The sequence below is a fragment of the Drosophila guanche genome, unplaced genomic scaffold, assembly GCF_900245975.1.
Source record: "Drosophila guanche unplaced genomic scaffold, DGUA_6, whole genome shotgun sequence".
In the NCBI taxonomy this organism is placed as follows: Eukaryota; Metazoa; Arthropoda; class Insecta; order Diptera; family Drosophilidae; genus Drosophila; species Drosophila guanche.
The window spans coordinates 2,136,167-2,160,135 of NW_022995757.1; the positions used below are offsets into that span (position 1 = coordinate 2,136,167).

Sequence of the window (23,969 nt, forward strand, 5' to 3'; positions counted from 1 at the left end):
CGGTATTGCCTCAGCGAAATGCCAACCCAAAAGATAACATAACGGAACACTCCTCGCTGGAGTGGGGCCACGCCGACCCGACAGGTGCGCCCCTACGCAAGGCAGCGCTTCGCTCGGACAGCGACAGGGGACTGTGGAGTCTTCGACAGCAAGTGACAACAATTACAGATAATGGCTGCAAAAAGGAAGTCAACAAATACAAGTGATACATTTGTGAGTAGCTGAGAGAAACGAGATTGTTAGTGCCAACAAATTCTCACTTCAGCAGCATGATTGAGAAGGAAATTCTGCCAATTCTGCGCACAAAGGTGTACCCTTCTATGGAAACGAACCAAACTCAATCCAAGGGCTTTTCTGTGTCCATGGATAACAGAACGGCAATGCCTCCCGAAACTGTAGCGCAATCTCCGCCTCCGCCTCCGCCACCGTCTCTGCCCCGGCATTCCGATACGCAATTACATTAAGAGCAGAGAGCTAATTAGCTTCCAGTACGCCCCCCGAACTGGTTGCGGTGCCCTGGCAGAGATACGCACGGCACAGCAGAATACCATCAGGGTCGGTGCTGCCGTAGTGCCAGATAAAGACAGCATTTCGATTTGTCAACAAAACAATAGTGTTTTTTTGTTGTTGTTTTCTTAGCAAAAAAAAACAAAGAAGAAGTTATGTACACGTAAGGGGGCAAATAAATAAATAAAGAGTAGAAAAAAAAACTATGGCCTAGGATGGTAGATTACAGGTAGGTGGACTCGAACTTCTCGCGCATTTTGAGCTTTCGCTGCTTGCCGGGAAAGATGCTGAAGTGCTTGATGTTGAGACCGCGCTGAAGCATGCGGATGGTGAAGTCCGGCACCAGGCAGGCCACAGAAACGAGCAGGACCCACAGCCAGACTGGCAGGGAGGCCAACAGATTGTTGTACGCCCAGTATATGTCGGTGTCGTAGTCCCTAAAAAAGAGCAGAGAGTAAGCAGGCGACTGGCTTTGTGTGGCAGGCAGAAGATGCACTTACAGATTGATAACATTATAGATAACCGTTGTGACCATAAAGCCTAGAATGGAGATAACCAGCGTAAAGATGTACCAATACGAGAGGTACATCGACTCCAGCCAGAGCTTGAGGTTCACGACAATCACCACGCCCCAAATGAGCAGCGTGCCAAAGCAGGAGAAGGCCGCCGTCTGGCCAACACTCAGGATCACGTTGTTGAAGGAGAACATGCAGAAGGCAAAGTAAAAGATGATCACTGCATGGTACATGGCGAAGAGCACCCACATCAGGAAGTAGGGCCAGTGCAGCTGCTTGTTGTCCGTGTTCTTCTTGTACAACTGCGGGGTGCTGCATAACAAGGGGGGTACAAGATGAATGATGTTTGCCCTGGCTGCTTGTGCTTTGGTTGTCTCACCTCATTAGCTTCTCTTCGGTGTAGGGCTTCTCGGTGATGGCAATGAACAGGATGGGCAGCGATGTGTAAATCACATTGTACAGTGTCAGGAAGAGGGAGTCGTAGACGGAGGACGAGGAGAAGAGCGTATGGAATTGGAACAGAAACATAATACCCATAAACACAATGTTCTTGTAGAAAAAGTACAGCACCAGCAGCGACAAGCGGACACTGTGATAGTGTCCATGGACGAGGAGGAGTCGCTTCAGCATGCAAAACTTGGCAAAGGCAAAGTCCGCACAGCGTGCCGCCTGCCTGCCCTCGCGTCCCATAATGCCGATGCCCACATGTGCCTCCTGTATCATGGACACATCGTTGGCCCCATCCCCAATGGAGGCCGTGTTGTAGTTCTCATTCGATGACTTGATCAGGGCCACCACCTCGCTCTTCTGCAGCGGGCTCAGGCGGCAGCAGAGCACGGCCGTGCACTTGACGGCCACATCCCGGAACTCCTTGGCCACCTCGGACAGGGCAACGGCCAGGCTCTTGCCATCGATGAGCAGAGCACACTCCTGGCCAATGCCGAATATGATCTCACGATCCAGCGCATTCAAGTGGAGCAGCATGTCCTCGCGGTTCTTGCACTCGATGATGAAGTACTTTTTGGCATCGGGCGGTATGTGGCCACAGGATAGGGCTATGTTCAGGGCCGTCTCCACCTTGTCGCCGGTCAGAACCCAGATCTTGATGCCCGCTGCTTGCAGCGAGACCAGCGTATCGGCCACATCGTCCTGCAGGGCATCCTCCACAGCCGTGGCACCCAGCAGATCGAGATCTGTAAAGCACAAAAGGAGGATGTTTCTGCTCAGTTCAGGATTGATTCAATGCCCACTCACTGCTCTCAATCTTCGCGTAGCACTCTTCGCTCAGCTGCTTTCGGTTCTCGAGTGAGCTGTTGGCCTGCGCCAGCTCCTGCAGAAAATCTCTGTACTCCTCCTCGCCAATCATGCGGCGTGCTATGGCCAGCGTGCGCAGTCCCAGGCGTGCAAAATCGCTGATATGATGATCCGTTTTGGTCACCAAGTGCCCCGAGCTGTTGGCACACAGCGGAAACACATAGCTCTCGGCTCCCTTGGTATAGATCCACTTCTTGCCCTCCGCGTCGCGCACTATCACACTCATCCGCTTGCGGTCCGAGGTGAATTCCAGTACATGCAGCCGATGGAACTTCTCCTCCTTGGGCTTGCCCATGGTGAAGGGTCGCTTGTAGTCCAAATGCGGGGGCACAATGCGTACGCTGAGTATCTCGTCATCGTCGCCGGTGTACACGAGCCCCAGATTGGCACAGGCCTCCACCAAAGCCTTCTCATCGGGACTCGAGGCTTGGTAGTCGAGTGTGCTGCAGCGCAAACAAATGTGAAATGTGAAATGTGAAATGTGAAATGAGGAACCCAAGTAAGAACACTTACAATATAAAATCACGTATCTCGTTCTTTCTGCGCTGCGATTCGGCACGCACCAGGATGGTCGGCTGACGCGTGAAGGTGGGCGCCGCATACGACTCGCGCGAGTGGGTGCTGGGAGAGCGGAAGATTGCACTGGTGGACGGTGTGCTGCTGCTGCCCATGGGGTTCGAGAGATAGGCATTCGGCGCCCCGTAGGAATGGGCACGGCGATGGCCGAGTGCCGCACTGTTGTGGGCCTCGCCGAACTGCGGCAGGTCCCTCTCTGAGGTAGAGCGTTGGAATTGCAATGAAATTGGACGTATATGTGGCGAATGGATGGGCGAGTGCAGTGCCCCAGCTCCGTTGGTGGAGGGCGAGGAGGAGTTGCCTCCATTCAGCTCAGTCTGATTGATCTGTGTGTCGCCGGGTGTGGGGGCGATGTGCACCCGATTGGCGGGACGGGCAAAGTTCGGACTGCGTTTGACCACCTGCGGCCGCTTGCGTCGCTCCACGCTGTAGCTGTCGTTGCTGACCAGCAGGGGATTCACATCGGAGGAGGAGGTTATGGTGGCTCCACCACCGCCACCGCCACCACCACCACCACCATTCACTCCATTCGGATGCTCCGAGACCGAGTTCTCAATGTTGTGGCTGACATTCAGTTCGCTCTGTTGACTAGAATTGTGGCTCTCCTCGGTAATGTCCGATATGGAGTACATTTCCGGTGGTCCCGACTTCTTGCCTGTGGCCACTGGCGGCTCTTTCTTGGTGGTGCTGCTGGCATCGGCCTCCTCCAGCGAGCCAGCAGCCACCTGGACGGTGTGGCAGATGGTCAAAGCTTGGAAGAATACACGCTGGTCCGCCTGGGGATGCAACTTAATTCAATTAAAATTCCATTCGAAATGTGTTGGAGAGAGAGTTTTTGTTTGGGACTTGCATTGAACTTGTTTATGTCCAGCAGGGCGTGGGTGTCCTCTTCCTCCAGGCGGGTCTTCTTGAAGTGAAACTTTCGACCCGCTATCGAGCATTGCTGGAAGTTCATCTCGTTCTTGGTCAGAGTGCCCGTCTTGTCCGAGAAGAGTATGTTGATCTGGCCGAGCTCCTCGTTGAGGTTCGAGGTGTTCACGACACACTGCTGATCGGTTTCGTTCTCGTACAGCTCCGTGTCCCACTCCATGAAGAAGCCACCAATGACGCGCTGTAGCTCGATGGTGACATACAGCGATATGGGAATCAGGTAGTTGAACAGTATCAAGAAGGACAGATAGTCCTGCAGGAACTGCTTCACGCTGTAACTGTCTGTGGCATCGCCCAGATAGGTGAGCTTCGGTATCACAAAGAGCTCATTGTAGCTGCAAGTAAATATGCAAGAATTTAGATACAGCAGCATAAGGATATGGATTTGGACACACGCTCACCGCTTGAGGAAATACAGCAGCGTGACTATGGCTATCAGGGTGACCAAGATGACAATCAGAAAGCGATTGATGTACGTCTCGCTGGAGGAGTTCTTGTTGCGCGTGAGGCGACTGTTGAGCTGCAGCTTGGTGATCATGCCCGTGTACACGGCACAGCCAATGACACACTCTGTGTTCTTGACGCGCGAGCCGCGCAGCAGGACATTCTCAGCGGACAGGGGCAGCACACGGCCCTCGCCGCCCTTCAGCTCGATTTTGCCATTGAAGCTGTACAGATCTGTGGTGGGGGTCTCGCACTCGATCATGCCCAGCTTGTGCATGTCCTTCAGGTCGACGGTGGGCAGCTCTCGGGGCACCATCAGTGTCTTTAGATTCGACTCACCATCCAGATTGGCGGTGGTTATGAAGCACTTGCCATGCGGATCTGTGGTGCGCAACAGAACCAAGTCGCAGGGCACATCACAGTCCTTCTCCACCACCACCAGGTCCCCGGGAGCCACATCCTGCGATTTAATGATAGCCTCGACACCATCCCTGATAATAGTCACTAAATAATTATGGTTTAGCAAACTAAACAGAGCACAGATCTTGCAGCAAGCACGCACCTGGTGAGGCATTCACAACGTTGTCTGTTCTAAAGCGAAGAATATCTTCATAGCCCTGCTTGGCGGCAGTGACGGCAATCACGAACACCAAGGGCAGCAGTGAGGTCATTGGGGACACAGGACTATCTACAAAACAGAATAGAGAATTGAGAATGGGAAAATGCTTGCATGAAAATGCATTACGTGCGCTGAATATTTACCAATTAAAAGCGATATTATTGTCATCACCAGGAAGTAGAAATTGGCGATGCGTCGAAACTGTTCCAATAGATTTTGTGGCAGAAATGTGATCAGTGTATATTTAGTCGATTTGATGCGATTCTGATTGGTTGGCTTCTTCTTTTTGCCCAAATCGGGGCCGCCAATTTGGATTTGAAGCCAATCATTTGCTGTACTAACTCTGGAGCCCTGGAAACAGAAACAGTGTTGAAGCAGGCGATAAAAAAATACCAATCTTAATTCGATAACAAGTCGCTTTGGAGGCGACATTATGGTGCCATGACACTAGACATTGATGCTAAGAGAGTTACAGCATGAGAGAGACACAATGCCAGATTTGTATAGCCGATAATTAGTTCTACCAACTCTCAAGTCCTGTCACCGCACAGGGTGGATATAGGGCTAAAGAAACGATCGCTTAATCACAACCCAGATCGATAACAAATGCCATTTCCATGGAATTGGTATTATCTCAGCGGTTCTATTTGTTCCAATGTGAATCAGCTTCATTATCTACGGCCCAGTATGTGCTAAAGGAATACGTTTTTTCCAGAAGGGTAGTACATGTGCTCGCTGCTCCGCAATTTGTATAAAGCAATGCCTGACTGACGTTTTTTTTTTTTGTTTTTTTTCACAACTATCAATATGAATTTGTTTGGGTAAAGGTTAATGGGGTTAATAAATATATAGACACTCGGTTGGCTCTATGTGCAATATGTACTTAAGTTTAGGAAAGAGACACACAGACACACAGACACACACACACACCTTCCGTCTGTGCCATTGGAATGTCTCCTTGAGATGATAGTGATGATGATGATGAGAGTCCTGGAAGTCTCCCGGCCAGACACCACCGGCCGGCGTCTGTGGATAGGAGCCAATGCGATCGATGCGTCGAAATCCGCTCAATTGCTCATGGCCAAAGAAATTCATTGTCTAACTTGCACACCGGGAGCAACGAGCATTTGGTAGCTGTTCGCGTGCAAGATCATTTCTCTCTCCCTCCCTCTCTCTCTCTCTTCGTGTAATGGGAATATTTGCGGGATTTCGTTTCTGCCGTTATTGGTGCTGTGTATCCAAACAAACAGCTGGTTGTTGGTTGGTTTGCTTTTGTTTAGTTTGTGGGCAGGGGGGGGGAGGGATACGGATACGGACACTCGTATTGTTATTGTTATTGTTATTGTTATTCCATTTGTATTGACTTTTTCTCAAAACACACATTTAAATGTATAACCTTAAAACGATGTTAAGTGGATAATTTTAACACTTCAATTGAAAGGTTCTATGATGCACGTCCACGTCCATTGTAGCACATGTCTCTCGTACTCGTATTTACATACAGACTATGTACAATATCAGCTTTAGATCTGTATGTGCCAGAGTACCGTGTGGTGGATCTGTGCGTGGTACATATTTGCCTTTCGTGTTTACATGACTCCAAATCCATAGGCACACAAGATTTCACGTACATATTTCACGTAATGGAAATGCCGCAATTAAAATGCTTTACAGATGTGCACGAAAGCATCACATTATAGTCCTTTCAGATCAACAGAGTATCCATGGATATTTCCATGCCCACTCAGCACAACAAAAATAAACCAGAGGTAGGTGAGAGGTAAAGTAAAACACATAGCGCGCACTCGCGAGATGCCCGCCGCGTGATTGTGTGTTGTGCGCCACTTAAAAGCCGTTCTCATACTGAGAATTAGATCTGCATTTCCATTCCCATTCCCATTTCCATTCACAGCAGCTACAGGTCGTCTCAGCCACAGCCACAGCCACAGCCTCAGCCCGAACTCAGCTAAAATTCTCAGCTTCGGGGGGCACACAGCCAGCCACACAGCTGGCGGAACCAATAAAACGCTCGAAACTTATTGACGCCGCTACGTCAGACGAAGTTTTGCGATCTACTCCGCATTGCTGTGTCTGTATGAGTAGTAGACACATTCACACACACACATTCACACACACACTAATTGCTCTCACGTAGTTGATGGGGTGGGTTCAAAGTGCATCAATGATGACGTTCCCAGTCAAATACAAAAATCACATGAAAATTTATTGCTTGAGCTTCCTCCCATCGGTGGGTGCCTTTTTTTTGGGTGCTTCTTCTTGGGTTCTATTGAACCCGTTAATTGCTTTGTTTTTGGAGGTACAAATGTACTAAGAATGTACAAGACATATAAAGTTCGCTTATTTTAGTTCGATCTCCGATCTAGTAGAGATCTCCTTGAACAGGCGCAACCAAGTCGCTTCGGCATGCGCCTTCTGGTTCAACGCGGTACTCCAAGAGTTTAGGTATATATTCGATTTATGTTCCAATTGGATGTGAGTGATCCCCAGAAGCAAACATTTACGCCAATCATTATATTTTGAAAAATAAAAGCTAAGTAAACAGAAATTTTGGATTTTGTTGCATACCAAAGATGTCGTTTTTCCCGCACTGTAAAATAAAATTGTAAATCATCTCTCCTACAAAGTTTTGTAGAAAATGTTTCTAGATACGAATGGAAGCCATTAGTATTCATAAAAAAGAGCACGCGAGCCACCCTACGTGGATTTGGGATGCGGGGCACGGCACTAACGGCATCGGCATCGTCATCGGCATCACACGACCACGACCACGAACTGCTTTCGGAATCTCGAGGTGAGTGTTTAAGAGTGTTTGAATGGACATAAATACAAACATACACATGTAAGAGTTTGCTTCTGAGGTTCTCGTGCATTCTAAGAAGATTCCACAAATAATGCAAGTCTTACAAAGCAACAAACATTCGTATGCATTGTTAAACAATAACTAACAACAATTCCAATACATACATATACATATACATATACATATACATATACATATATGTTTGTACATATTACCATTCCAATGCAAGTGCTTCCAGTTTCTTGTAATCTGAATATCTTCCGTAAGGACACTTGGGCACATCGCAAGTTTGTCGCTGCTTGGAGCTTACTGGACAGATAAAATACACACGCACAACCACTCGCACGATAAAAAAAAAAATTACAAAATTGATGGCTGTATGTTGGTATGATCTAATACTCCGGAAATAGGCACGGTGCTGGTGTTACTTTTGTTTTTGTTCTTTGCTTGCTTTATCGGTGACCCATTGGAATTTGTGTTGCAGTCGTAACTCACCCTTTTGCGAAGAACTTTTTCGAACATCTTGTCCATGTTTGAGTTTTAGTCCGTGACTTAACCACGAGTAGGCGGCGGCGGTACGAGTATTCGAGCTGCTGCCGTTCCCTTTGGGCTCATATATTTACACTTTTGGGTACAATGTGGCACGGCACCGACGCGAAACAATAGCATAACTACTACTGACCGATTTCTGTATCTCTCCCGTCTAACTCGAATTGGTCGTATTGCTTATCGGGGGGAATATAAACCAATAGGTTTCTCTCTCTCTCTCTCTCTGTCGGTGTGGGTTTGTCGATTTGAGCGAAGGATTGGCCACCGCCGACTAACCGAAGCTCACACACTCTGTGCCCAGAGATAAACCAATCTTATCTGCCGAATGCCGAGACTGCTTTTGGTGCTACGTTAACAGTTGCACAAAATCGTACAGAACAGGTACTCGTTTGTATGTGGCAGAGTATTTGCCGGTTTCCCGTATTCGAATCAGGCTCGAATGCCAATCGTTTCGGCCAGAGAGACGTCATCAAAGTGCACGGACGTTATGTTTATAGGTTACAGCTTGCTTATCTGCCACACAAGTTCCATTTCCAAAAACTTTGGCTCTCAAAAGCACAGAAACGATTAATATCAATCCACACACACACACACACAAAAGGAACCTTCAAAGAATTCGATTGTAGGTTCTGTAAGCGATCACGAGAGCCGTTAGATTGTCCCAGCGAGAGAGGCGCAATTCCTCCTCCGTCAGACATCCGTGCAAGAGAACTTTGGCGGCACTACGAGTGATACGAGTGTAATCCGCTATTGCCGTTTCTCTTTTGAAGCGGCGCTCTCTTGACGCCAGACCCCTGCCCATATCTAAACACATACTGCCAAAAAAAAAAAACAAAAAAAAGAACAACGTTAACTGACAACTGATAAGATTATAATAATAATACCCAAGTGCCCGAGCACCAGCACCTCAGCTGACTAACCTCAGCTGAAGAGCGAAACCTATCAAAAGTGTAGCCGCCACTGAAGAGCCCCGGAGCGACGAGCTCTGGATGGTACTTCGTAATACGAGTACATATGCTCGTACTCCTTCTGCCTGGTGTTTTAATTGAAGTGATATGTGACAGCTCTAGCCTTTCGTCACCATGATTGAGGCACTTTTTGGCACTGCCTTTGCCTCTGCTACATCTTTAGTCGTCATATTGCAATCCATAAACATTGCTTCGATATCAGTTGGCATTTCAGGCGGGTTACTTGGGGTCCACAGTTTTACAACATTGGATTTCACAATTGTTATGCTTGCTTGAGTCATAGAACAAAACAAATTTCTAATGCCGCGTAGACGGAGTGTTTTCCGATTGCCGAACTTTCAAATACTCTAAAGTGGTTCGATGCGAAGAGATATAATGTCTCAAGAGACACACACACACACACACAAGGATCGTCTGCACTTAATCTAATCTTAGGGCATGATATAACTAGTTCTCGATATTGTTTGTAATATATTTGAGATTGTGGAGCGGTTATTAAGAGTTACAAAAAATGACACACAATCCATAAGGATTATTGTGGGCATTTCACATTTTGGCCACCACTTCACGTATGAAAATATGAATATTTCGACTGTTAATGAACATTTTTTGCTCTGTGGCTCGATCCTGGGGTAAACCTACCATTTTGATTGTGTGTGTGTGTTGCTGCTGTTTCAAGTGTGCTCCGAGGTCCTGACTGAATCAGCAAATTCCGCAACAAGTCAAATATATTCAATTATATTTTTCACAAATAATGCAGTGGCGGCCGTGTGTGTGTGTTGTTTTTGATGTACAAGTTCCAGATGGAAAGGGAAGCCTTCCACGCGCAAACTGATCTATCGGCAAACTGTCGAAGAATCGTTCATTGCGATTCCCCACTAACAATGATATACATATACAGCAATGTGCGCCCGCCCGCCCGCCTGCCCTGCATGTACATATACGGCGTACGCATACCCAGACCCAGACCCAGACCCGGACTCAGACCAGGCGACTTATACCTACTTATAGATATTGTTATTGTTCAATGCGTGCAAATACCGAGCACAGGAGGGACAGGGAGCTGTTGCATATGAGGCGGCACTCATAAACAAATCGCACAGAGAGCTCTCGGCCAGCATACATATTGGGCAGGCAACGGCCCTGGGAACGATCGCCTCTCTGGAGGCTCTCTTAACCCGGCAGTCTGCCTTGGGTTCGTGCGCGATTTGCCGTTAGCCCAAAGAGAGATAAAGTCGATAACAATATCTTATCGTGTATAGCATTGAATCAAACAGACACACCACACACACTCCTCCTACTACTATATCGTATACTCTGACATTTGAGCAACTGTGTGGGGCCTGAGACTTGACTCACTCACTGCCGATTGATAGTGTCGATGGCTAAACAATATTCTCTGGCTAATACCATACACACACACACACACACACACACACAGCTGTGACAGTGTTTCCAGGCAAATGGGAAGAAAAAGCCAACTATCTATGGATGGCCAGAGATACGCACCCATGTTAACCATGCCACCACGAGCATGCATATGACCAGTGTGATTCATGCTCACAACTTGGGTTTTGATCGATCAGGCATTAATTGGTTTGGAGTCTTCCCTCCATGTTTGGATTTGTGTTCCGCTGATCCTTTTGCACTTGAAATCAGCGCTTAAGAAACTTGGAGATCCGCAATTGTAGAGCTAAATATCTATGTATGTATGTAGTCCTAATGCCGCAAGATTGCGGGCAAAGCTTTGAAATCATTTCATTATTATTATACAAATGTACAGATCGGACATAGGACTTCGAACTGGAAAAGGTGTGTCACCATCCATGCGAACATTTCCCAACTTAGTCGCTTAGTCACTGCCAAGATTTAGTGGGTGCGATTACCACATTAGTTTTGGGGACCAACTACCCCATTGTCTGGCAGTGTGTGATGCCCAAAGTTTCGGTGTTTATTCGGTGGTTTTATTAGCAAGAGCAGCAACATTGTGCAGCTTGGAACTACAATTTATAGACCAAAGAATATGCCAAGCTTTAGACCTTTAGACATCTAAATGAATACCAAGTGGACCTAAGTATTGCTCAGCCAAAGATCAAAACCCAAGGATAAAAGTATTTAGGAAAAAGCATTTTCTTGAAGTATTTCAAATAAGAATTACTGTTGCCAAAGTGCATGAACAATTCGTAGCATATTTTAAGGTGGATACAAAAATGGTGGTACAACAAATTGTTAAACAAACAACAACAAATATAGAAAATAATTAAACCAAATGCCAGATGTATTTGTGTACTCATTAGAGCCAAAATGATAAAAGTATAATAAATATTTGTACAAAGGACAAGAAAATGAGTTGATATAAATTAGTAGTGGCAGCGACGACCTTCGTTTATTTGGTAATCGGGTGGTAATCGGGGTGGTAGTATAACGCTGCTACTGCCACTGATTAGGCCAGATATCAAGCGGATTTGATATGCGAATCTTAAATAGCCGCTAGATAATTCTAATCAATTTTCAAATGCTACCAAGGGCCGATAGCGTTTGTGGGGGGGAGTTTCGTGTAAGATTTGTTCAGGATTTACAATACAAACCGAATCTTTCGTACAAGAAATGTATGTAAATGAACAAATGCTCTGATTCCCATAGCAAATGAAGTCAAATCCAGTCAAATCTAATCGAAAGATGAACAGATACTCCACAAGTAGTGGGCTAACACTTGACTCCACGGGCGTGCAGCTAATCTATTTGTTGTCAGCGGAAATAACAAAAAAGGAAGACAAATGGATTGGATACGCTCTTCGGACAGACCACTTACAGTTCCAGTAATCATGCTCGAGTGTATACATTATAAGTACGTACCATTCTGGGGTCCTTATCAGACGCTGTCAAATTTCGTTGGCAATTTTGTCGCTAATTCAGAAACGAAATTCAGTCTTTCGCTTGCCCCAGAAGGTGGAGAGCGCCAGAAGTGCAACGATTATAAATTGAGCTAAACTCAATACAACTCCACACAGAAGATATTGATAAATAATTGCGCAGATATGGGCGCATCCAGGAAGCAGCTGGCCGATCCCCTGCGTATACAAATCGGCGGTGGTGGCCTCAGTGGGGGGAAGCAGGCCCTCAATCGTGTGACAACCACCAAGTACAATTGGCTGACATTTCTGCCCCTCAACTTGTACGAACAGTTTCGCCGGGCCGTGTACTTTTACTTTCTGATCATCACCATTATCTCGTTCTTCGTGAGTAAGTTTTGAGGACATTTTGGGCTTTGCCCAAACGCATTTTAAATGTACTTCCATACACCAGATGACACCATCTCCCCGATGGTTTCGTTGATTCCCTTGCTGTTTGTGATGGTCATAACGGCCCTGAAGGAGGGCCTGGAGGATCTGGCGCGTTCAAGGAGTGACACAATTGTCAACACAGCCAGAGGTACAGCGTGCATACGTATAAACATAGGTCATGTAATGGGAGTGAAACCAATCTGGGGATATGCTTGCAGTCACCGTCATTCGCAATGGCCAGGAGCAGTGCATCGAGTCGCAGTTTGTTGTGCCCGGCGATCTGGTGGTTGTCAGCAGCAATGGCGACATACCCTGCGATCTGGTGCTCCTGCAGTCGTCGGGCATGGACAACAAATGCTTCGTTACCACCGCCAATCTGGATGGGGAGTCGAATCTGAAGACCGTCTTTGCACCCACCAACTACACACTCGCCATGGAGGGCTGCATTGTGTGCGAGGCCCCCAGGCCGGATCTGTACAGCTTCAATGGGCGACTGGAGCTGGAGGGTGACACGCTACCCCTGACGCTGGAGAATCTGCTGCTGCGCGGTGTACGCGTCAAGGACACCGCAAGGATTGTGGGCTGTGCCATCTACACGGGCATGCACACCAAGCTGCAGCTGAACAGCCGCTACACGGGCAACAAGTCCGCCTCCAGCGAGAAGTACATCAACAGGTTCATGGTGGCCCTCATTCTCGGCATGATTGTCGTTGTGGTGGGGCTCTACATGATTGAGCGGCACAAGGAGGCCCATGTGGTGGCCACCATGCCCTACCTGGGACCACCCTCGGACTTCAATTCGTTCTGGCAAATCTTCGAGGACTTCCTCTCCTTTCTGCTGCTGTTCAACTACATGGTGCCGATATCCGCCTACATGAACATCGAACTCTATCGCATAGCCGGTGCCCATTTCATGCAATCCGATCTGCAGCTCTACGACGAGGAGACCGATCAGCCCTGCCAGGCGAATGCCTCCAACCTGAACGAGGAGCTGGGACAGGTCAATATTCTGTTCTCGGATAAGACCGGCACTCTGACCAAGAACCTCATGAACTTTCTCAAATGCTACGTGGATGGCAGGGACTACCATCTGCAGGGCGCACAGCTCTACTCGCCCGCCACGGATGAGAAGCTTGAGCTGGCCACGCTGGAGGTAGGCCCCCAGATTGGATCGCTGTTCGCACCTAACGCTTCGCTTCGTTCACAGACGCAGGCCAGCAAGTTCTTTGAGGCTTTGACCATTTGCCACACGGTGGAGCTGCAGGCGGCAGGCGAGGCTGTCTCGTCCGAGGCAGCCTTGACGGAGAGGAGCAGCCTAATGTCCACTGGCAATGTTGTGGGCCGCTACCAGGCCTCCAGTCCCGACGAGAAGGCCCTGCTGGAGGGCTGTGCCAACTTGGGCCTGGTGTACGAGGGCTGCCACAGCAATCAGCTGCGCATCCGTCGCTATCCCGCTGGCGAGGCGCTGCACTACGAGCGTCTTCATGTGCTCGAATTCAGCTCGGAACGCAAGCGCATGAGTGTCATAGTGCGCGATGGCCAGGGCGCCATTTGGCTGTATAGCAAGGGTGCCGAAAGCATCATCTTCCCGCGCTGCCACCAGAGTCCGGAGCTGAGTCGCACCGATGCACAGATCACGGAATATGCACGGCAGGGTTTGCGCACGCTGGCCGTGGCCAGGCGCCGCCTCACCGCGGAGGCATACACCAGCTTCATGGCTCAGTACAGGCATGCAAACACCCAGCTGACGGACAGAACAAATCTAATCGCAGAGTGCTACGAAACTGTGGAAACTGGTAGTACATCTCATACACACACACCTCCCACGGTTCCATTTATGCTTAACGTTTACTCTAGGACTCGATCTGCTGGGTGCCACTGCCTTGGAGGATGCCCTGCAGGATAATGTGGGCGAGACGTTGGTTGCCTTGCGGACGGCTGGCCTAAAGATCTGGGTGCTCACGGGCGACAAGGTGGAGACGGCCTTCAACATTGGCCTCGCCTGCCAGCACATACCACCGGGCGCCACAGTACACTACATGGTGAATGTGACGGAACGCACGGAGCTGCTCCTGCGACTCAAAGAGATTGAAGCGGCCATTGGCAAGGACTCCTCGCAGGAAGCGCTGGTGATCGATGGCGTCACAGTGGCCTCGCTGCTGGCACACGCGCCCAAACAGTTTGCCGATGTGGCCCTCAAATGTCGTGCCGTGCTGTGTTGTCGCCTCAGTCCGCTGCAGAAGAGCGAAATTGTGACACTGATCAAGCGGCGGAAGAAGAACCACATCACAGCGGCCATTGGGGATGGCGCGAACGATGTGTCCATGATACAGGAGGCACACATTGGCATTGGCATCACGGGGCGTGAGGGCAAACAGGCGGCACGCTGTGCAGACTATGCGATAGCCAAGTTCGAGATGCTGCAGCGACTCCTCCTCGTCCATGGCCACTACAACTCGCAGCGCTTGGCCTTTCTGGTGCTGTTCTACTGCTACAAGAACATCATCATCACGGGCTGCATGGCCCTGTTTCAGGTCTACGATCTGTACTCGGCCACAAATGTCTACAACTCGCTGTTCCTTTGGCTCTTTGACATTGTCTACATCTCGTTTAGTTTTACCATTTTGGCCATATCCGATAAGCCATACAGCGAGGAGACGCTGCTTAGGTGAGTCCACATCCCCTCGATAAGAGATTGGAGTGCTGGAATCAATATTCCCCTCTCTCTTTTAGACATCCCGAACTGTACAAGCGACTGGCCCACAACAAGCAGACGTCTTGGAGCAGGTTCAGCATGTGGATACTGAATGGTGCCATCCAGTGTCTGATTATATTCTACTTTGCCTATGCCGTGCTCAACGACGACAATGTCGTGTACAATGTGGGACAAACTGCGGGCTTTCAGACCTTTGGCTGCATGCTCATAACCATCATTGTGATTGTGGGCAACCTGAAGCTGCTGCTGGTGGCCCACTACCTGACCTACCTAAACTTTGCCATTATTGTGGGCTCCATTGGCGCCTTTATGCTGACAACGTATCTGTACAATCTGCTGACAGGGTCGGAGCTCTACATGGTCTACAATCTGCTGCTGGGCTCCCTGCCCCTGTGGCTTTATACGATCATATGTTCGGTGGCCTGTCTGCTGCCCGATTTCACCATGAAGGTCGTTAAGGATATGCTCAGGCAACCGCCTCCACTCGACACCCAAAAGCGCGCACTATATGAAGAAGGAAATCCGAAAGTTGGAAATGTCTAAGAAATGTTTATTAAAAGATTAATAAAATGTGCTGCATTTACATTTGACTGCTGTTTTAGGAATCTTTACAGTACAACAGTTTTGCCATAGCTTATAAATTAATCCATACTAATCAATTAATAATCAAGTAATTATAATGTTAAATCAAAATTTTCGAAATGTGGCATCACTCTAGTTTACACACATCGTAGCCTGCCTAGAGATGCGTTTTTTTGGATCGATAAATCTTTCTTTTTTCTTACAGCTATGACGATATGTGATATTCCTTTTAACAAGGAAAAAATGTTGTCCCGCTGTAGAAAGGTGCAAATATAAATATATCGATATATTGAGATAACGAAAAATGCACATCACTATATTTAATATACATATATTTTTAGTGTTCGTTCGGCAAACAACTCTTTTTTGAGTTCAAAATTTTTAGTAACATTTGTATCTGGTCAATGCGGTCTCATCGTCTGCGACCAACCAAATTCGCTGTAGCAATTAAATTAAAAAATAATATATATATATTTAATATAAGGTCACACCAAAAAAAAAAAACATTTGCTAAACAAAATAAGTAAAAAGTGAATATTTGTTAATGTGCATTAGATTTTCCGGAAAATGGAAGTGGAATATGAGGACTCTGGCTGGCAAGGCCGTGCCAAAGCCCAGTCCAACTCCGAAGTAAGGAAAGACTCCTCCAATTGCTTTGTCAGAAGCGTTGATGCCGCCTGGAAGTGGAGGTGGCAGTGGCAGTGGCAGTGGCTGTGGCTGTAGAGGCAATAACAATATGGATATACATTTTGCTGACGAAAATGTTTCGAATTTGTAGGAAGTGCACGAGGACAACCCACAGAAGACCATACAAGAATGCCTGGAGAAATTCCTAACACCGGACTACATCATGGAGCCGGGGATATTCACACAGCTGAAGCGGTACTTCCAGTCCGGCGGCTCCCCGGAGGAAGTGATTTCAATGCTGTCGGAGAACTACAAGGCGGTGGCCCAAATGGCCAACTTGCTGGCGGAGTGGCTCATTCTGGCCGGCGTCAAGGTGACGGATGTCCAGGCCATGGTCGAGAATCATTTAAAAGAGATGATTCTCAAGTCGTTCGACCCAAAGAAAGCCGACACCATATTCACGGAAGAGGGCGAGACGCCAGACTGGCTCACCGAGATGATAGATCATTATACGTGGCGTTCGCTGATCTACCGCCTGGCCGAGGAGTATCCGGACTGCCTGATGCTGAACTTCACCATCAAATTGATATCGGATGCGGGATTTCAAAGTGAAATCACCTCCATATCGACAGCTGCTCAGCAAATTGAAGTGTTTTCGCGCGTTCTCAAGACCTCCATTGTGAAGTTTCTCAACAACCCGGACGATGTGCATGGCGCCATACAGGAGTGCGCCCGCATGGTCTGCCATGGGCAGCACACGTACGTCTACTCGCAGGTGTTGATCCAAGTGCTCAGCCAGGAGCAAAAGGGCGGCTTCAATATGAAGCGACTCTCTCAGGAAATCATTAAATATGCCTTACAAAAGTAAGTCCGATCGATCATTAACCGCTTATTCACCTCTCTTAATGTGTCCGCTCAGCAATCAGAATGTGACACCCATAACGATGGCCCTAAATGGGTCAGCGGTTTACCCACAGGCCTGTCAGGCACTCACATCAATGCTGACCCGGAATACCCTTAATCCTGCCGACATCACAGTTCTGTTTCGCAACTACTCGGGATCTGATCCACCGCCAATTGACCTCATACGTAACCCACAGTTTCTTGAGCTACTGGTTGATGCCTTATTCCGCTCTGGCGTCAAAATCAATCCCGAACACAAGCCCAAGTACATGTTTCTGCTGGCCTATGCGTCGGCCGTCATAGATCAGCCGGCCAAGAAGCGACCCCTAACCGAACGCACACTGAACAAGGACGAGCTGAAGAGTACAATTCAGGCTATCGAGAAGGCTCATGCGATTTGCAATGTGGGTCAAGGTACTTCGGAACTAATTGCCGAACTCCAGACGCTTTACAACTGCATCAAGTATGTATCAACCATCTGCCAAATGCCATATGCATGAGCAGCTATTAAATGATTTGTGTGTGTGTGTGTGTCCCTTAGGTATCCAGTTGTTGGCGTGGGCGTGATACGATGGATTGAGAACGTTGTGATGGAGCCATCGTTCTTTAAGCTCTCCACCGACAGCTGCCCCACCCATCTGGCCGTTCTGGACGAAGTGGCCGCTGTGCATCCCACACTGCAGCAGCAAATTCTCTTCCTGCTCATACGCCTGTTCGAATCGAAGCAAGACGAACTTGAGATACTCGTTCAGCTTGAGATGAAAAAGATGATTTTGGATCGGATGGTCAATCTGCTGACACGCGGCTGTGTGGTGCCCGTGCTGCGATATGTGAAGCAATGTTGCGCCATCGAGGACACAGATGTCTCGCTGATCCGTTACTTTGTCACCGAAGTTCTGGAGACAATAACGCATCCGTATTCCCCAGAATTTGTGCAGCTCTTTCTGCCAATGGTGGAGAATGAGGAGATAACGGGTACAATGCGCGGAGAGGGTGACAACGATCCAGTTTCCGAGTTTATTGGTAAGTGAAGAGATTCTGATCGCTGCTGTCGGAATATCTGCTCATGTATTTCTTTCGTTTCAGTTCATTGCAAGGCGCATTACACCACTGTATAACACTTGCTCAGGGTGTGTCAGCTTTTCTAAAAGCTACATTATTACACTAACAAATTACACTAACAGATTTAGGGGCAATAAGAGGAAGCAGAGAGAGCGAGGTCTATTTTTTAAGTCCAGACTTCTGTCTTCCTCGCTTTAGTGGAAGAAACCAAGAATCAGAGATATATATAGTATAGAGTGAAGTTTTTCTCCTCATAGCATCTCTAGTGGGCCTTTTTAGCCTTAGAATTCTTCCAATAATAATTAAATTCTTTAAACACGCATAGATAATTCATCTTCATATATTCGACGAGAAGGGACGTGTTAGACGCTTCTTACGCGTCACAACTTTTATACCCGGCACTCAGTACTACCTGTGTACCTTAGCGGTTAATTGTAAAATTTTAGATTTTTTTCTTCATCTGTCATCTAGAAATTCTACAAAAAACAAATATAAGCTGCGGGACAGGGTGGGTTTACCCACTGCTAATTAATTTCTTCATTGTGACTATAATAATGATCCAATCGGGATCCAATTTTTATATTTTTTATTTGTATCAAATTTATCTGATATATGTTTATGGTCATTCCCTACGGAATGGCGCTTTTAGTTGTCTTTTATCATCAAAATACACTTGTAACAATGTGAGCATACAGCAGTCTGGTTGCACAATTTGGTGGCTCTAGCTCTTATAGTCTCTGAGTACTAGGCGCTCATCAGGACGGACAGACAGACATGGCTCAATCGACTCGGCTATTGATGCTCATCAAGCATATATATATACTTTATGGGGTCGGAAACGTTTCCTTCTGTAATAAAAATAAAATATACGCTATTTACTCTTCGAGTACCGGGTATAAAAAGAAAACCAAAACACAAACACAAATAGTTTACATATTTTTTTTATTGCAACCAATAAACATTCATACCTCTTACAAAAAAAAAAAATTAAGCCTTCAAAATCAGCTTTTGAATGCGTGTTCAAAGTTGGTCCTAAAAAAAAACACTCTTAAAATGTATTAAGGAAAAAAATATATAAATAAAATAGAATAAATAGAAGCGAGAAGAAATACGGAGACTTTCTCCTGCTGATCCACTCTGCTGCTGCAAATATATTTATGTACACATTTTTCGTTCGTTGCTCAAGCGCACCCCCTTTCTGCCTCGTTTTGCGGCATGGGCATCGTCAGTCGTCGAGTCGTTGATAATAAAGTGTGCATTAGTATTATATGGCATCTAAGTAAGTCTGTTGTTAGTCTGTAGTTCTGTCCCATAATTAATCCTACCAATTTGTAATACATTACATACAAAAAATCACAAATCGATGGCCAGCAACTCACACACACACACACACCCCCTGGGTGCTGGTCATCGAGAGTGATACTCCACCTCACGCAAAAAAGAAAACAAATGTCTTTGGCTCTCGAAATCGATCGATGTATAGGATGTGGGGTGGTCTATGCTAAAATGTCTGTGCGTTTGGTTTGGCAGCGATGATTGATTACGTGTTTTGGTCTAACTACAAAATAATGTTTTAGTTGTTCTTCTTAACATCTTTACTGTCGCCATCCTTGGCCTGGCCGCGGCCCAAGATCTTGGCCAAGCTATCCCAAATGCCGCCAAAGAAGATGGCACAGCCCAGATTCTCCAGTGGCAGGAAGGGATCATGTATGCCCAGCAAAATAGACGAGAGCTTAAAGTAGACCAAGAATATAACAATGCCAAAGTACACCAGTGCATGCGGTGCTGAGATCCAGTCCGTCTTTTTGTCCAACACAAAGATGATCGAGGCCAGCAGCGAAGCTTTGGTGTAGCTGCAGAAACAATTTAAGGAAACAGTCAACTGTCGACTATCACTATCATTCAAATTGATAAATAACAAACGTACAAGCTTGGCTGCATGAATTCCATGGCCGTTGGTGTCCATGCGCCACGAATGAGGCGTTCAATCAGCTTTGTAAATCCAGCGCCATTGCCCTTCAGTGTGCCAATGATGATCATGATTATCCAGGCGTTCGGATACAGCTTGGCCGCATGTCCCACACCGTCGTAGACCTTTTTTGCCCTATATATCTCCTTCATGGCACTGGCCACAATTTTAACGGGCAGGAATTTGGCCACCTTGTAACCAATATCGAATGGCGTATAGAACACAACGTACCTACAAAAATATACATACATACATAGATACGATTTTGGTTGATTTTTCTGCTGGAATATACTTACCACACGGCTGTGCCCACCAAAAGTTGGCCGGTATTTTTCAATGGTGCCAAGATGGGTTCACCGAGCAGGCCATTGGCCACCATGCCGCCGGCAAAGATGACCAGCATGGTCGATAGCCAACAGGCCAATGGATGCTTACGGGAGAAGGCCTGTGCATTGGCGCCCAAGTCCTCGCGCACGGCCAGCGCGGCAAGTAAACTGTGAGCAATATCGAAAAACGGAAACATTTTCAGCTTGATGACCTGATTGGCCACATCCAAAAATGCTTCCGGGTCCATGATCACGGCTGATCTTGTATCCTGCCTTCACGGATGATAAATCTGCCAAAAGCGAAGAGGGACTGATAATTTCTTTCAATTTCTGTGTTCAGTATATTATTCAAAATATGTTACATAATGTTTGATTAAAAATCAAAAATTGCTAAGGGTCAAACTTTTTTGTATGTCATATTTCTACAAGCTTATGTGTGTCCCTTATATCTGTCCCATGCAACAGCTGCTTTATTGTATTTTCTTACAGCTCCTCTTTAGATTGCAGATAGAATAGTACATGAGAGAGAGACAGAGAGAGAGGCGGACAGTCTGTTGACGGATTCCTCCCGCAATTGAAGACAGCAAGCAGAACGACTCTTTGAACTGCACTCTACACGCGCCCGCCGGGCATGCCATGGCATGGCATGGCATGGCATGTAGCAGTGTTGTCGAATTGTATGTTCATTTAGACACAAAACATAAAACACAAAAATTCAAACTGAAAATTGTCGCTGTTTGGCCACAGCAGCTCCAAAAATAAATTTCGCTAATGAATCGGTGAGGGCTGTTAGAAGAAGAGGCTACGGCGAACCGCACCGCACCGGGTCGGATACGAGACCGTACGAACACACACAGGCACCGTAACGTATGTGGCAGTGTGCATCAGGCACATGTACGGATACGGATACACGGGAATGGTGCCTGTGCCTGTGCCTCCTGGCTATTTTCGAGCGGCGTACACTTGGAGAGGCTACGTAGTATACAAAAAAAAAGTATATGTACTCGCACTTTTAACGCCCCCATGCCAGATTCCAGCCAGCAAAACTACCATCAAAATATCCCAAACCCATACGCAGCCGTACGCAGATCTTACGGATTTTTTTACCGGGCACATGCGAAGAAAATAAATAAAAATAACTAACAAAAATATTGGTGGTACCTACGTCTAACACACGCGAGCGAACGGATAAACGGATAGCAGAGTGCAGCACGAACACGGGGAGACTGGGCCGCCAGGTCCCGTGTGTTACATGCTCGTTGTTTGGTGGCTATTTGTTGCTCTCTCGCTCTCTTAGCCAAAATGTTATATATTTAGAATTTTTCGAGTTTTCGGAGAAGCAGCAATCTCTCGCAATATGCCTGCTATCAATACACACACACATATGTGCATAAGTATATGCATCCCATACACGAAATGTACGAGCGGCGCACTTGTTTGTATGTTTCTTACAGATGGCGGGGACCAGCCAGATCCATTGGGGAGACCCAGAGCTTAGTGTTTCATATAGAAAGAGCGCCCATAAGCCATTCTCCGGCATTCATTGCTTTTCATTCCCGTGAGAGCGCATTTCAAACGCAACGGACATTTGCATGATGCTTTGTGTCTCTTTTTGTTGCATGTAAATGCATGGGACGTGTGAGAAGAAAACTATTTGTCACCAATAGCAAATAACATCGAGATTTGTTGAAACCGTCTTAATCATCTACCACTAGCCACTCACATGTTCTTTTGTTGTTAAATTGATGGGCAGGATTGTCAATTAATTACATAAATATTTGTGTGTTTTGTTGCAGATAAACGTAAACAAACACGATAAGCTGAATTATCGATTACATGACCATCTATTGGAACCGAATGGGAACGCGTGCACCAGGACTACTTGATTAGCATCAGTGATTGGCAATCGCATATGATTGATTGGTGATAATGATGCATAAATTTAAAGGTTTGTAGAAAATAAGCGCAAAAGAGTACAACATTGGGTACTCATCGATTGCTGAAATATCGATGAAAGTACTCACACATTTTAAGCGATATCGGGAAAGTAGGTTGAAGGATCTTATTTTCCAGGACAATGAGTATATATCCTGTCAATTTAACAATAATCTGAAGACTTAGGTCTTCTAAGCTATTTAATTAATTGCATTAAATTCGAGCTCAAAGTATCTTCAACTTATCGTTAAAGTTCCTCTCGTCTCCATTGTCTATCGACTGTGTAAGTCGTGAATTGTCCACCACTGGTGTCGTTTTCGAGTTCGGGTTTGTTGTTTATTCGTTCACGCACAATCGGCGCTCGGGTCATAAAAGAAATACGAATAATGTAAACGTTGTGCTACAGATATTCTCCATTCATTCACCCCATCAATACCAGTAATTGTGAGAAATTCTCGGCAGTACGACAAAATTGTAATCAAGACGAATCTCTGCCATTTTTCGAAGGCACCGAATCTCCCATAAAATCGCAGCACGGACCCACTCTCTCACGGACACTGTCTCATATATTTTGAAAGGCACATGCACAAAAACTAGTGCATGTTTGAGTTGTAACTAAAGTGATATTCTGTTTGAAATCTGGGTGGTATAAAGGTATGCTATTTGAGTATAGTTTTGTGTGTTTTATCTAATTTTGTTTGTAATCCCCTCTAAAAGCAATTTGCCTTGTAGCACACGCACACACAGGCATGTAGCTTTTGTGTGTTCCATCGTGCGTGTGTGTGTGTGTGATGCGTGAATCTTGGCTTTGATTTGGAAAAAAAAACCAAAAAGCCATTTAAATAATTTAAAGGTCAATACGGTCCGGGCCTTAATTCCCATTAGAGTAACTTACTAATGCTAGCCGACCACTCAATATTAAATTTCCCAAAGTGCCAAAATGTTGTTAAAATGTTAAAAAGATCTGTGAGTTTTATCTCAATTTCACTTTCGACCCACTTTGGTGGAAAATGTAAAATGGAACTCGTAACAAGGCTAAAGTACGTGTTCTGATTGGGAAATGACTGTTTGTTTTTGTATAATACCAACCACCCTAGCTTATGTACATTTACTTACGTCGTACTGTACGCTGTTTACATATAATACCATATCTGTATGTATTTTATCGTATGTCCAGCCATAACTTCTATCCAACTAATATTGGCAAGCCCCAGTCCAGTCATTTTGAAACCAGATACTTGTATGTGCATATCAAAAGCGTGAGCAGCACCTCTCATAAGTAAGGAGATATATTTCAAATAAACCCACCCGTAACCGAGTCC

The 23,969-nt window shown here is 46.5% G+C and overlaps 6 protein-coding genes and 1 long non-coding RNA gene across 16 annotated transcripts in view; 4 read left to right on the top strand and 3 right to left on the bottom strand.

Annotated features, from left to right (window-relative positions):
• On the top strand, positions 1-643 carry LOC117590370. Of its 2 annotated transcripts, none has more exons than XR_004574288.1 (2): positions 1-213; positions 266-643. It is a non-coding gene; the product is annotated as an uncharacterized LOC117590370 (long non-coding RNA). The 2 variants fall into 2 exon arrangements; XR_004574287.1 differs by having other exon boundaries at positions 4-213; positions 269-643.
• LOC117590349 (probable phospholipid-transporting ATPase IF) lies at positions 590-9,963 on the bottom strand. 3 transcript variants are annotated; one of them, XM_034282884.1, is made up of 10 exons: positions 9,886-9,963; positions 5,049-5,256; positions 4,849-4,974; positions 4,244-4,790; positions 3,763-4,177; positions 2,850-3,688; positions 2,277-2,779; positions 1,402-2,215; positions 1,008-1,334; positions 590-944 (listed from the first exon to the last, which is right to left on the bottom strand). In XM_034282884.1, exons 1-10 carry the CDS (start codon positions 9,886-9,888, stop codon positions 731-733), a joined length of 3,996 nt encoding a protein of 1,331 aa, XP_034138775.1. In that variant the 5' UTR covers positions 9,889-9,963; the 3' UTR covers positions 590-730. The 3 variants fall into 3 exon arrangements, with proteins under 3 accessions (XP_034138775.1, XP_034138774.1, XP_034138773.1); XM_034282883.1 differs by lacking the exon at positions 9,886-9,963 and adding an exon at positions 8,222-8,461; XM_034282882.1 differs by lacking the exon at positions 9,886-9,963 and adding an exon at positions 5,836-6,022.
• The window catches only part of LOC117590348 (furin-like protease 2), a 27,263-nt gene continuing 12,267 nt past the window's right edge, over positions 8,974-23,969 (bottom strand). For all 5 annotated transcript variants that reach the window (XM_034282881.1, XM_034282880.1, XM_034282879.1 and 2 more), the window contains 2 exons: positions 20,937-20,942; positions 8,974-8,986 (listed from right to left, as the gene is read on the bottom strand). The gene's annotated coding sequence lies outside the window, so the exon portion shown is untranslated. The remainder of the gene's footprint in view (positions 8,987-20,936; positions 20,943-23,969) is intronic.
• LOC117590354 (probable phospholipid-transporting ATPase IF) lies at positions 12,202-15,797 on the top strand. The gene is made up of 6 exons (XM_034282889.1): positions 12,202-12,486; positions 12,550-12,675; positions 12,746-13,680; positions 13,735-14,323; positions 14,385-15,195; positions 15,261-15,797. Exons 1-6 carry the CDS (start codon positions 12,282-12,284, stop codon positions 15,784-15,786), a joined length of 3,192 nt encoding a protein of 1,063 aa, XP_034138780.1. The 5' UTR covers positions 12,202-12,281; the 3' UTR covers positions 15,787-15,797.
• LOC117590357 (negative elongation factor D) lies at positions 16,299-18,741 on the top strand. The gene is made up of 5 exons (XM_034282894.1): positions 16,299-16,455; positions 16,604-17,316; positions 17,372-17,818; positions 17,897-18,378; positions 18,442-18,741. The coding sequence occupies exons 1-5, from the start codon at positions 16,393-16,395 to the stop codon at positions 18,471-18,473; spliced, it is 1,737 nt and encodes a 578-aa protein (XP_034138785.1). The 5' UTR covers positions 16,299-16,392; the 3' UTR covers positions 18,474-18,741.
• LOC117590365 (trimeric intracellular cation channel type 1B.1) lies at positions 19,872-22,025 on the bottom strand. Of its 2 annotated transcripts, none has more exons than XM_034282911.1 (4): positions 21,878-22,025; positions 20,683-21,002; positions 20,345-20,617; positions 19,872-20,270 (listed from the first exon to the last, which is right to left on the bottom strand). In XM_034282911.1, the coding sequence occupies exons 2-4, from the start codon at positions 20,958-20,960 to the stop codon at positions 19,991-19,993; spliced, it is 831 nt and encodes a 276-aa protein (XP_034138802.1). In that variant the 5' UTR covers positions 20,961-21,002; positions 21,878-22,025; the 3' UTR covers positions 19,872-19,990. The 2 variants fall into 2 exon arrangements, with proteins under 2 accessions (XP_034138802.1, XP_034138803.1); XM_034282912.1 differs by having other exon boundaries at positions 21,874-21,957.
• The window catches only part of LOC117590363, a 2,870-nt gene continuing 1,845 nt past the window's right edge, over positions 22,945-23,969 (top strand). For both annotated transcript variants that reach the window (XM_034282907.1, XM_034282908.1), the window contains exon 1: positions 22,945-23,301. The gene's annotated coding sequence lies outside the window, so the exon portion shown is untranslated. The remainder of the gene's footprint in view (positions 23,302-23,969) is intronic.